This window comes from Salvelinus fontinalis, chromosome 22 (assembly GCF_029448725.1).
Source record: "Salvelinus fontinalis isolate EN_2023a chromosome 22, ASM2944872v1, whole genome shotgun sequence".
Classification (NCBI taxonomy): Eukaryota; Metazoa; Chordata; class Actinopteri; order Salmoniformes; family Salmonidae; genus Salvelinus; species Salvelinus fontinalis.
In genome coordinates, this window is record NC_074686.1 from 32,337,333 (window position 1) to 32,351,550 (window position 14,218).

Genomic DNA, 14,218 nt, shown 5'->3' on the forward strand with positions numbered 1-14,218 from the left:
AGGGGTACGGGGTTAGTGTGTAAGCTATGTGTGTGAGGGGCTGAGGGTTTTTAAAGGGAGATTCAGGGGTAGATTCAGATCAGAGGGGACTTTAGAACATGAGCTGTTTGAAAACACAAAGTTGTGAGAGCCTCACGTTCAACCCTGTTTTAAACTAGTTTAATGCTAGCTGTTCCTCTGCAGTGCCTCTGTCTCTCTGTCAATTCAATTCAATTCAATTCAAAGCGCTTTATTGGCACGGGAAACATATGTTTACATTGCCAAAGCAAGTGAAATTGGCAATGAACAAAAAGGGAAATAAACAATCAGAAATTAACAGTAAACGTTACTCACAAAGGTTTTAAAAGAATATAAACGTTTCAAATGTCATATTATCGCTATGTACAGTGTTATAACGATGTGCAAATAGTTTGAAAGATAAAATAAATAAACATAAATATGGGTTGTATTTACAATGGTGTTTGTTCTTCACTTGTTGCTCTTTTCTTGTGGCAACAGGTCACAAATATTGCTGCCGTGATGGCACACTGGTATTTCACCTAGTAGATATGAGAGTTTATCAAGACTTTTAAAATTTGTATTATACTTCTTTGTGGGTCTGTGTAATCTGGGTGTCTCTAATGTGGTCATACATTTGCCAGGAGGTTAGAAAGTGCAGCTTGGTTTCCATCTCATTTTGTGGGCAGTGTGCACATGGCCTCTCTTCTCTTGAGAGCCTGGTCTGCCTACGGCGACCTCTCTCAATAGCAAGGCCACGCTCACTGAGTCTGTACATAGTCAAAGCTTTTCCTAATTTTGGGTCAGTCACAGTGGTCAGGTATTCTGCTACTGTGTACTTTCTGTTTGGTGCCAAATAGCATTCCAGTGTGTTCTCTGTTTGTCAGTGTGTCTCTGTGGCTCACAGGCTCTGCCCCCTAGGAGCAGAGGGGGTGGTGAAAGTATAAAACCTCTTGGGCTCCCTCCAGCCACACTGTAGACCTACTGGAAACTATAGAGACACCTGAGTATCGCCCCACTGGCTGAACTATCCCGTCACAATGCTGTCACGGTAAGTGAGCACTAACACAAGGGTGGCTTGCATTGGGCATTTGGTTTTGACTTACGTGTGTGTATGGGAACTTTTAAAATGACACAATCTATTTGACATATTTGGACAGCTGTATTCTTGGGGGAAGTGTATTTGTTAGTCTACCTGTAGAAGGAAACTTGAGACGTTTAGACCTACTGAGGGTATTTCAATGATAGAGAGTGGGGAACAGTTGAATTCATTGTTTTTGTGGGAGTTTTTTGTGGGATCGCAATAGCTTGGCAATGTGTGTGTCCTTTATGTAGTTGTTCCAGATTTACTTTTTTCTTGTTCAATCATTAACTTCAATAAAAATAGCATCACTGATATCAATGATGATACTGGTACAAGATAAAGTGACGGGACTCTAAATAGTCTTTAAAAAGATTTTGAGAATTTACCTTTAAACTCAAAATAGTTCACAATAATCCTTCATTTGACTTTTCATTATATTAAAAGATGAAAAGTAGATAATGTACCAACATATCATTGATTCATTTTTTATGAACTTTTCATTGATAATTCATTATCCATAATATATATTAAACATAAGAACATACATAAGATACTTTGCATTGCTGCAAGTTACACATATTCTTATTATACTGCAATGAGCAGGGGAAACACAGTACCTCCTACCTGCTTCCATTCAAATACTATTTTTTCCTTTTCCACTGCCACTATGACCCTAAGATGGCTTCTAGGAGAAGTCATTACATCTGTTTGACTAAAGTATTGTTTTAAAAGTGTCGTGACCAGTTCTATCTCTGTGTTCTTCATTCTAACAGAACGTTGATTGTTGCTTTGATCTTTACTTTGGCTGGTCTTGCTCTCTCAGCCCCCATTACTGGTAAGAAAACATCAAATTAAACCTTCTGTTAAATCTTATAATTGTGCAGGAATTTAGAATATTTCCATCAGTAACTACAGCTTAATAATAATGTACATTTTTTTAATAGGTGAACAAGATGTCTAGAGACGATGATTTTCATTTTAGTTTAATTTTAGTTTCAACGCAATGACAAAACATGCTTCACCTTTCCAGTTATCCAGTCTGTAAGCTACTATAAGCTACTCTAAGCTACACTGCAAACATCAAGTGAGCAAACAAAATGACCATTACATTATGTTTAAGGAGGCATTTGCAATGTATGCAGCGACCTCCATCCATCCCATTGAATCACAATGGGAGTCCTCTGCTTCTCCACAACGGTAGTGTAATCAGAACCCAGGTCACTCTGTGGAGACACAAAAGAGGTCTGTTCTCTTGTGCCTGATGTGGGATAGAGAGAGAAGTAGGGTGGGCCTCACATATGGTCTATTCAAATGGAGATAAATCCCCAAACCACTAATCATGCTCCCCTATGCATCTTTCCTTTGCAGATGGAACAGAGGGAGACAATGATGGTAACGTGTAATTTGTGTTTTATCATGACGTTCATAATTACCACAACAGTTAGAAAATTACAGGCTAATAAGCTTTGTTAATTATAAGTAGTGTATACACATGAATGTATTTGTATTTAGTCAGAAGTACTGTTTATGATGGAACAATGACACCATTCATTGTGCTGTGCTTCAGAGAGAGCTGCTGCCTTGCTAGAGCACCTTAATGTTAAGCAGACTGACAAGCCCTCCAGTCAAAGCCTACACACATAGGTTACATATGGATCGCTTCCGATATGTGCTTTGTCTTCTGATTTCATTTACATTCATTTTCAAAACACTGGACTGAAACCTCAACACTGCTAAAATCAAATCATTAGAGTGTTGCATGATTGGATACATTAAGATATTGCATTTTATAATTTGGTATTGACTTAGCTGGGTGATCATTGGCAACTGACAAAGTGGGTGCTATGATACTATTCTGGTCTCAGGTGCCAAAGATGGCGGAGGCCCCACTGGCAGCCCGGTAGTTGCAGCAGCAGCTGGAGACTCTGTAGGTTTGTATTGACTCCAATGTATCTCATACCCAATACCTAGTTAAACACACCAGGTATGTACCATTTCATACCGACGGAAACTAAACAGAAAACCTCTGTTGTTCACAGGGACCACAGATGGGACTGACTCTAATAAAGAGCTGGCTGGAGGTATGAGTGGCTGGGTTTGGGGACTGGGGGAATCTGTCTTTCTATCAAGGAAGAAGTGTATGAAAAAAGTATGACGTAGAATCAACTCAACTCTCAAGGAAACCAACTCTGTAGATTAGAACAATAATTAGGATGGTGATTCCCCCTGAAAGTAAAAACTTTAACTGCACAGGACCAGTGAAGGACGTTCAACATGAGAGAATTAAAAACTGAGCTGTTGATTGTGACGCTAATTTGTTTTTAGGTGCAGTGGATTCCACAGATGCACCAGATCAGTGTGTGTGTGTGTGTGTGTGTGTGTGTGTGTGTGTGTGTGTGTGTGTGTGTGTGTGTGTGTGTGTGTGTGTGTGTGTGTGTGTGTGTGTGTGTGTGTGTGTGTGTGTGTGTGTGTGTGTGTGTGTGTGTGTGTGTGTGTGTGTGTCAGTGTGTGTGTGTGTGTCAGTGTGTGTGTGTGTGTGTGTGTGTGTGTGTGTGTTGACTTCAAAAAGACAACCCATGTTGAGCAACTCAGAGTATAATGTGAAAAATGCACACCTAATTCATTAGCCACAATTATACAAATTACAGCACATAATTAGTGAGCAGACAAAATGGGCCTGCTTTGAGACTATCATGGAGACACTTAACTATCCTCTATAGAGGAACTGTAATATCGGACACTCACATAAACCTGTATGTATACACTATAACAACAGCACCCATGAAACATAGCTTGACAAATGCTTTCTAGACCAGACATGAGTAAATTGTCATAGTTTCACCTGTCACCAGAGAGCGGCAGAGACCGCCCTAGAGACTATTATGACACTCAGGTGTTTTCTGTTAATAATTATGATTCCCTTTTATGTGAGGTGTGTTTTCTGTTACCTTTTGCAGAAGCTTGATTTGTTTTCTGTGTGCGTTGTCTCCTGAGTAGTTATCGCGTCTTAGTGTTTGTTGTTTTCCCAGTTTTACATTTTACCTACTCTTGAACGTTTTCCCAAGGGTTCCTCGGTTGGTTCTCTTCTCTGCTCCTGGGTCCTACCTCATTGTGCACCATAAATGTGTCAGAGTCTGACTATTTGCAGTGGGGCCATGCTAGAGGTTTAGACAGTTGACAGAATAAACCAAATGGTTCTCAAATCCAAGCCAAAGTTATATCAATTCCCAAACCTTTTCATGCCATAAAACATTTTACTTACTGCCTTCTTCAAACACAGATTCTATAACATCCACTTTAAACAATATTTGAAAGACAGTAAGACCAATCAAAACCATTTACCAATTAAAAAATATAATAGTAATATTGATGTTGTCCAGACCAATTTTATTAGTGAAGAGTCCATGGCTAAAACAAGTTCAATGGCCAGACGTCGAACTCCAACTCACCCAATGTTTTCTTCTTCATTTATCAGATGTGAGTAGCAGTGATACATCCACAGACACAAGCAGTGAGTCACCAATTCATTTGAATGGAAATGAAACACACTGACTATTGGGAATTTCCTGATAATTACAGTAATGGTGACTTCAATGACAGCATCAAAGTCACCCGTCCTTGTCTTCCAGATGTAGATACCAGCGTGGAAACCCCAGGCAGTCCTGATGGCCCTGATGCCCCAGGTGAGGCCTAGGAGTAAAATAGACAAAGGTCAAATGTCAAAGATAAGGGTTATGGCCAAAGGTCGAAATCATTCGATAAGAATGAGCCGGTTGACGTTTATTGTCATGAGTCTTGTCCTGGAGGCAGAACTGAGAAATCCCCCCTTAGATTGGCAAGCTGCAAAGTCAAAATTGGCTATATTGTAAAAATGAATGAATGTGTTGGTCTTAATTTCAGGTTAGGGTTATGCATCAGGCTTTTCATTGTGGTTAAGGTTAGGGTTAGATTTAAAATCAGATTTTATGACTTTGTTGCTGTGCCAGCTAGTGACCATTCTGCAGAGCTGCCTCCAGAACAAGCTTCATCACGAAAAATGCTAACCAGCTGGTCAACATCTGTGAAAGTCCCTGTTGATGATGAGGATTTGTTATTTCAATTCATGCAGAACAATATTTTTTAGCCCAGGCGAGTGCAGCATGCTGTGACGTGCTGTGCCTTGAAGTGCACATAAAATATATACACTACCGTTTAAAAGTTTGGGGTCACTTAGAAATGTTATTGTTTTTGAAAGAAAAGCACATTTTTTTGTCCATTAAAATAACATTGAACAAGGACATTTCTAAGTGACCCCAAACGTTCGAACGGTAGTGTATATATACTTCATCTGCATGTCTACTTTAAAGTCACTCCGAATTGGACAAAGCTGTGAGGAGAGACAAACTTTAGCCTCATATCTACTGTCCAAAAAAAAATGAGCAGCAAAAAATGGCCAAAATGCAGTATAGTTGTATAATCAATAACTAGGTAAGAAATGAAACAGTATTTTCAAGCCTTCCAATAACACTAATGTCATTATGTTACGATGCAGCTGAAGCAGCGGGCAGCCAAGATACAACTGATGCAACTGGTGAGTGAAGAGATAATGTCATTATGTTAAGATGCAGCTGGTGAGTGAAGAGATAATGTCATTATGTTAAGATGCAGCTGATGCAGCTGGTGAGTGAAGAGATAATGTCATTATGTTAAGATGCAGCTGGTGAGTGAATAGATAATGTCATTATGTTAAGATGCAGCTGGTGAGTGAAGAGATAATGTCATTATGTTAAGATGCAGCTGGTGAGTGAAGCGATAATGTCATTATGTTAAGATGCAGCTGATGCAGCTGGTGAGTGAAGAGATAATGTCATTATGTTAAGATGCAGCTGGTGAGTGAAGCGATAATGTCATTATGTTAAGATGCAGCTGGTGAGGGAATCGATACGTTTTGAGAGATGTTCTTGCCACCCAAGGCCACAGCTTCCTCGTTCTTTTGTGTACAACAGCTACTTTTAGCCTCAGAAAGACTAAGCACAGCTGGGTACAACAGATACTTTAGTCAAAACAAAGATACAAAGTGAAACACAAATTCTTCTAGAGTTATTATACATTGTACAAAATGGTAGTTAGAGGTGACACTTGGATCCCCAATTCCCCCTTCCCTGATACATGTGTAAATATTGTACTATAAATTGTGCCTTTCAGTATTATACTTACAGTGCCTTCAGAAAGTATTCATACTGCTTGACTTATTCCACATGTTGTTGTGTTACAGCCTGAATTCAAAATTGATTTAATATATTTTTTTCCTCACCCATCTACACACCCCATAATGGGAAAAGTGAAAACATGTTTTTAGAAAAGTTTGTAAATTTATTGAAAATGAAATACAGAAATATCTAACTTAAATAAGAATTCATACCCTGAGTCAATACTTTGTAGAAGCTCGCCAATTACAACTGTGAGTCTTTTTGGATAAGTCTTTAACCTCTATGGGACGGTTGAGCTAACGTAGGCTAATGTGATTAGGATGAGGTTGTAAGTAACAAAAAAAAATCCCAGGACATAGACATGATGACAGTGAGAAGGTGTCAGCAGAGGTTTTGGGTAAGAACTTTTCTCTCTGAATTCCTTGTACAATAACCAAGCTCTGACTTCACTGATCATCAGAACATTATAACTGTAACAAACATCATCAGTGTAACAAACATTGCTATAAACATCAACAGGCAGACTTAAAATATATAATACATCTATGTTGCTTTAAATTATGATTTCACAATCAGCAGATGTGGATAAGTCTCCAGAAGATAAATCCACAGAGTCTCCAGAAGATAACTCCACAGAGTCTCCTGACAGTGACTCCACAGAGTCTCCTGACAGTGACCCCAAAGAGTCTCCTGAAAGTGACTCCACAGAGTCTCCTGAAAGTGACAACACAGGTAAGTGTTAAAAACAGACTGATTCAAAAACAAAATTTGTAAGTTAAAGTATATTGCTGCTGGTGAAGATAAAGACAGATGAAATATATGCCAAAAATATGAGGACATTATGACGTGGAAAAGTGCACAGTACACAACATTAACATTGGAGATACACGTCTAAGAGTATTTTTCTTTGTCCATCAGATCAGTGTTTCCCAACTCCAGTCCTCAAGTACCCCTAACAGTACACATTGATTAAACTCATTGAGGTCTTGATGATTAGTTGACACGTTGAATCAGGTTTGCTTGTCTGGGGTTACACCAACATTGTGTGATTTTGGGGTACTAGAGGACTGGAGTTGCGAAACTGCATTAGATGACAATAAAGATGAAACAGAGTCAGATGATACCTCTGAGGGTAAGGGACTAAAGACTTGGATTATGTATCTACAAAAATAAATACTTGGATTCTGACATTAACTAATCATAACATGAGGCAGGTGAACTCCTTGCAGAGAAAGACAAAACATAGTTATCTTCACAGTGTTTTCAATAGGAAGTGCTGCCAGTAAAAAAAGTTCCTTTGTTTTGGTAGTGAAGAACTAGAACGGTCACAGTGCAATAGGTCATCCTCTGTCATTCCACAGACAAGGTCGACAGGGACGATGCTGTAAATACCGCCGTTAATACTGCACCATACCGCCGTTAATACTGTCCTCCCACCCTCAAAGCATTGATAAATAGACAATACATGACCCTGTCTAATGAAAACATGATTAGGTACTCATAATAAAACACACAATGAACTTTGTGTTTCTTTTCAAGATGAAGCGCTGACAGACGTGCAAGCTGACTCTGGTAAGTATGAAGAAAAACGTCAATGTTTTCATCACATTGTTGTACAAGACAGGTTCATTGGCAATACAACGACATCAAATAATAGGTTGCGACAGTTTGATGACGTAAATCATGTGTGATTGTAGACGTGACCAGTGATGACACGGAGGAGGCCACGGAGACAGACAAAGATGATGACAAGAGTGACGACAAGAGTGACTCAGGTGTGTTAAATTGACATTTCTGAACTGGATATTCATTGTCTGGGAAACTGTCATTTTGAGCCATTCTACCCATCAGTTGGTCATAAACCTGTTATTTTCTTCACCTCAAGAGGATGCAGATGGGAAGGATACTGCAGGTGAAGAAGAAATGGTAGATAATGACTCTGCAGGTGAGTCTACTCATTGAAGTTTGTGTATCTCTCACCCACAAAGGGTCATTATAGGGAAGGTCTCTCTACTGGTGTCCCCCAGGGCTCAGTACTATGACCTCTTTTGTTCTCACTACTGGTGTCCCCCATGACCTCTCTTGTTCTCACTTGGTTCAGAACTACATATTCTACGTCATATACCATAATAATTAAATACCAGAATGTCTAAACACTGTCACTTTTCTGCAGATGCTGCCACAGACAAAAACGATAGTGATGAGGATAAGGACATTGAACTAGATGGTAAGGCCCCTGCAGAAGAGAAGGACAGCGCAGAAGACATAGAGACAGAGGAAGCGGCGGACAGCGACAGCAAACAAGACGACGCAGACTCAGACACTAAGGATGACAAGCCAGACAAAGATGACAAGAAAGACAGCACAGATGACAGCAAAGACAGCGACAGCTCAGATGACCACAAAGAGAGCAGCGAAGAAGAGGCCCGGATTCCAGAGGAGGAACCAGAGCACCAGGAAATTGAAGAAAAGGACAGTGAGAGCCAACAGGACACCTCAGAAGAAAACGACAAGCCAGACAAAGAAGATGAGAAAGACAGCGACAGCTCAGCCGACAGCAAAGACAGCAGCGAAGCGGATGTCCAGTTCTCGGAGGAGGAACCAAAGCAGCAGGAAATGGACATGAAGGACAGAGGTGACGTGGGGGAACAGCAGGCCAGCCCTGAAGACAACATCGAGGAGGGAAGCCCTGTAGGGAGCCAAGAATTTGAGCCTCTACAGGATTCGGAGGAGGAGGCGGAGCTGGAGTCAAAAAAGGAGGGGAAGCTGGAGGAGGCGGAGAAGGAGGAGCTGGATGCGGAGATGAACCTAGACACAACAGAGTCCGACAGCAAGGAGGACAGCAAGGAGGACAGTAAGGAGGACAGTAAGGAGGACAGTAAGGAGGACAGTAAGGAGGACAGTAAGGAGGACAGTAAGGAGGACAGTAAGAATGAGATTAAGGATGAGAGTGAGGATAAGACTGAGGCTGACGCAGACTCCAACAGCAAGGAGGACATTGGGACCAGCGATGCCCCTCAACCACAAGAGGATGACAGTGAAGAGGACACTGAAGTCCAGCCAGAGGACACTGATGATAGCATGATGAAGGAGCCCAAAGGTGCGGTTACCACTACTAAACCATAGAAATGTGGCTAATAATTAAGCCATAATGAAATGTACTGAATTGCCTAGTTAAATAAAGGACAAATACAAATGTCAAAGCACTAAGTATTACATTGTGAGTGGTATTGGTACCATATTGTGATAACTGAAACACTGCTTTCTGATACAGATTCTGATGATGCTGACAAAGATGATATGGACAAGGATGCCTCTGGTATGTCTATCTATCTTGCATGTCACTTGATCCCCTTGCTTCTTTATCAGCTGATCCATGCAGCACTGAATCAAAGACACTGGGGTAATTTGTATCAAATGTTCCATCATTTCATGCTATTTCTCGATGTTATGAACATTTTCTTTTCATAGACTCGGAGGATGACAAATCTGAATCTGATGCAGAGCCAGGTTCAGATTCACACAAAGGTTTGTTTCCTCTGATCCTGAATCATATCACCTGTGCTTTCAAATGGCTTGGTCTTTAGCTGTTGTAACGTTCTAATTCATTATTGTGGCTCAACATCATATATATTAATCTGGTCTTTAGATGAGGATGAGACCGACGAGGATTCCGATGATGCGTCAGAGTCCATGGCCAAAGGTTAGTCAAAGCCATACAAACAAACGTTCACATTTGAGTAATTGAATTGAAACAGTAAAATAAAGTCTGTTTCGTGTTTTTTTTTACTCAGAAGACGATATGGATGATGATGATGACATGGATGGGGCAGAAACAATGGCTCCAGATTCAGAAGGTAAGGACCAAAACTGACTTACATCTTTGGGTAGTTACCAATGAAAGGCCCGATCATGCTAAGGCTTCCTCGACCAGGGGAAGAAACAGTGCATGTGTGTGCACCAGTCAACTCAGTCAATGTGCCATGAAGTAAACATATCTTTTTGTCCCTGTGACTTTTCTGATCAGATGTCTGTTTGTTTGAACAGAGATAATGAAGTCTGATGAGATGTCTGTTTGTTTGAACAGAGATAATGAAGTCTGATGAGATGTCTGTTTGTTTGAACAGAGATAATGAAGTCTGATGAGATGTCTGTTTGTTTGAACAGAGATAACATCTCACAACATTATGCAGACACAAACACACATGCACACGCACACGCACACACAAACACACACACACACACACACACACACACACACACACACACACACACACACACACACACACACACACACACACACACACACACACACACACACACACACACACACACACACACACACACACACACACACACACACACACACTCTCTCTCTCTCTTAGTACTGTGCAGGGAGTTATCTGACTCATTTATCCAAACACATGAGGTACAATGACAAGTATGAGGACGAGAACAACAAAACGATGACAGAAAGTTTAAAAAATATATATATAAACCTGCATACTGGGAGCACATAACAGAGCTTTACTGGGAACAGTGTGGATTGGAATAAACATCCTTTTCTCCCTCAGCTGTTCCAGCTGACATTCTGGACCAACCAGATCAACAGGATTACATGACACAGGGTGACTCTCACGGTAATGTCAGCAGAACACTATGACACACCAAGCCACATCAGCACATTAACATATCATATATGCAATTTAGCAGACCTACTTATTTTCCTCAAATAACCTGTATCCACGCACATTGACTCAGTATCGGTACCTCCTGTATTTTTCATTTAACTAGGCAAGTCAATTAAGCACAAATTCTTATTTACAATGACGGCCTACCGGGGAACAGTGGGTTAACTGCCTTGTTCAGGGGCAGAACGACAGATTTTTACCTTGTCAGCTAGGGGATTCAATCTAGCAACGTTTCGGATACTGGCCCAGCGCTCTAACCACTAGGCTACCTGCCACCCTGTATATAGCCCCGTTATTGTTATTTAATAGTGTTCTATTAATTTTTACTTTAGTTTATCTAGTAAATATTTTTCTTATCTCTTATTTTTCTTCAAACTGGCTTGTAAGTCAGCATTTCACAGAAAGGTATTCGGCGCAAATACAATTTGATTTGACTTACAGTCATGTGTGCAAACATTTTACTTGTGTACATCTTACATCCGTTTCAGACGTATTTAACCCGTCTGTCACTCTCTGACGTAGAGAGAGATGGATGTGATCCATTGTACTGTATGATGCTGTCAGATTGTATTCATTTCTATGTACTGTATATCTCATTTTGTTTACAGGCGTTGATGCACCGGCCGCCCAGTCTTAGCCCTGTAGCTGGAGCCCACAGGACGCTGTGAATGGAATCAGACAGTTTGATAGGTAGCTAAAGCCATATCCCTTGATTTGTACTTACTATAAGAGGAGAGGTACGTTGTACAATGACATTTTTTTTCACTTCATTCCATCTCTTTTCATTGCAGTCCCATCATGGTGAATCCCACATAAAACAACACGACCTCCCGCAGTCATGACAAAAACAGCGTAAAAAAACTTACGTTTCTTAAGTTCCTTAACCCTCTCTTGCCACTCAAAATGGTGAAGGTGTCTACGGGGATACAATTAAATTATTCTACTGTTTTGGTGTACATTACCTTTTTAGCCACTTTTTGACTGCATTGTTGTTTTTTGGCATCTCAAGGGTAGTTTAATATTTGATCATGGAGAATATATATTTTTTCAACTTTGTTTTTTTTAAAGACAGTTTATTTAAGTTGTGACATCATCATTATATAAGTTACACCCCTGTCTAATCAACTAGTGTGTTGATAAAATGGTCACCATGTTCCCTTATAATGCCCTTGAAAAAAAGTCTGTTTTTTTTAAGATAGCACTCAGTCATTGTAGGTTTGCTAGGTTTCTGCAGGTTGTGGGTTACTACAGTTTTCCTCTTGCTTTCATGTGATGCATTGCTGTCTCAGTCCTTGACAGAAAGCTCAATTGGCACATTTTCCTTAACCGATAAAAATAACTCTACTGGCTCAGTTCAACATTCATTTTAAAGTTATGAGAAACATAAGGTCCTTTATACAAAATGAAGTGTACATACAATGTCTTTGATCAGATATAATCTACATTGGTTGGACAAATGGTAAAATAACAATTGCATAGACATAATGAGAATTTAATTTCATAACTGTATGCACACAGGGGGGATATCTAATAAAGATTGAGTTGTCAGATAATTTTGGGGGGGCAAGTTTGTTGGGATAAAAAGCAGTATGTGTGTGTTTTTGTGAATGTGTAAAGGATGTGCGGATGAAACGAGAAGCAAGTAAGAAGCCTACTCACTGACTACCAGGACATTACAATAATATCAACTATAAATAATATGATAATACAATGAACGAACAAATATAATGTCATAATAATAATCAATGGTTACTAGAATGTGATGCATTGACAATTGAAATACAGACACACATGTCAAGTTGAATAGTAGCATACTAAGTCCTACATCCAGGGTCTGGGATAATATACCACATTAGTAACCAACACAGCAGATAACCTTATCAGACATTGTAACACTATAACAACACAGAATAACAACACTGTAATAAAAGGGATTATGTCAATGATGACATGAAGAAGAGGTGTGAAGTGCACTGGCCTGGTAGCAATCACTGTATAGCTACAGGTAAGTCAGGGCCAGGGGCCACACATTTATCCTAAACGGTATCTTGAGATACCACATTACATCAATTGTTTTTCATGTCTTCCAGTATGTGCTGTTCAACACTCCTATTTCTGACAAACCTTCCATTGTGGATGGATGAGTATTTCCAGGTAATGATATTCCCTTGGCCTTCTTTTCTTTCAATCCAACAGTGTCACTGTGGCTTTTGTCTTATAAGAAAGCATCATGGCATTGCTTATTTCCTCGTTCCTTGGCCTTGTTGAGAAAGAGTGGTGGTCTCTGAACGTGGCGCAACTGTCCCAGCGTCCCAGTAAGAGGACGGAAATGACCAGTAAGAGACAGATGTACAGAACACACATTTATTGCCACACTCAAGACAGACACACACACACACACACACAGCAAACAGAAAGTGGACTAGGTGGAAGGGAAAGTGTTGTAGTGTAAGAGATTTACGGTCAAAGATGCCCTAAATACCAGTCAGGGTATCTAGAAAAAGCATTGTCCATGTGGATGTGAGTTGAGGTGGAGGACAGGAATTTCTTGAGGTTATTTCAACCAGCCCTCCTTGAGACAACTAAAAAGTTCAGGGGCTTACCAGGTCAGCTGATTCTGTTCTCTGACAACCTGGTCCCTAACACATACTGTAGGTGTGAAGTGGCCTTCCGCAGCAGGACAATAGACTCAAGGCGTCTGCATGCTTCTCAGCCAAAACAATTCGTAGGAGTTTGTGCATATATAATGACGACATTGTTTTATATTTTTATTAGTACCCCTTTTTCTGCCCAATTGGTAGTTAAAGTCTTCTCCCATCACTGCAACTCCCATGGGGACTCGGGAGAGGCGAAGGTCGAGAGCCATGCGTCCTCTGAAACACGACCCTGCCAAGCCGCTTTGCTTCTTGACACACTGCTCGCTTAACCCGGGAAGCCAGCCGCACCAATGTATCGGAGGAAACACCGTACAACTGGTGACCGTGTCAGCGTGCATGCGTCCAGCCCGCCACAGGAGTCGCTAGAGTACGATGGGACAAGGACATCCAAACCGTTCCCTAACCCGGATGACGCTGGGCCACCTGTGCGCCGCCTCATGGGTCTCTCGGTTGCGGCCGGCTGCGACACAGTCCGGGATCGAACTTGGATCTGTAGTGAAGCCTCAAGCATTGCGATGCAGTGCCTTAGACCGCTGCGCCACTCGGGAGGCCCCTATCTTGTGACGTTTCTGTCAGTGTTGATCTTCGGTGAGGCTTTTT

General features: G+C 40.7%; 1 protein-coding gene across 2 annotated transcripts; it reads left to right on the forward strand.

The window, feature by feature from the left end:
* The first annotated feature begins 939 nt into the window (after positions 1 to 939).
* On the forward strand, positions 940 to 12,514 carry LOC129820212 (otolith matrix protein OMM-64-like). Of its 2 annotated transcripts, none has more exons than XM_055877215.1 (20): positions 940 to 1,048; positions 1,855 to 1,916; positions 2,450 to 2,473; positions 2,947 to 3,012; positions 3,121 to 3,162; positions 4,557 to 4,592; positions 4,711 to 4,764; positions 5,613 to 5,651; positions 6,847 to 7,002; positions 7,810 to 7,842; positions 7,968 to 8,045; positions 8,156 to 8,215; positions 8,444 to 9,370; positions 9,545 to 9,589; positions 9,742 to 9,798; positions 9,920 to 9,973; positions 10,065 to 10,127; positions 10,845 to 10,910; positions 11,570 to 11,651; positions 11,753 to 12,514. In XM_055877215.1, exons 1-19 carry the CDS (start codon positions 1,038 to 1,040, stop codon positions 11,596 to 11,598), a joined length of 1,902 nt encoding a protein of 633 aa, XP_055733190.1. In that variant the 5' UTR covers positions 940 to 1,037; the 3' UTR covers positions 11,599 to 11,651; positions 11,753 to 12,514. The 2 variants fall into 2 exon arrangements, with proteins under 2 accessions (XP_055733190.1, XP_055733191.1); XM_055877216.1 differs by having other exon boundaries at positions 6,850 to 7,002.
* Positions 12,515 to 14,218: the final 1,704 nt, after the last annotated feature.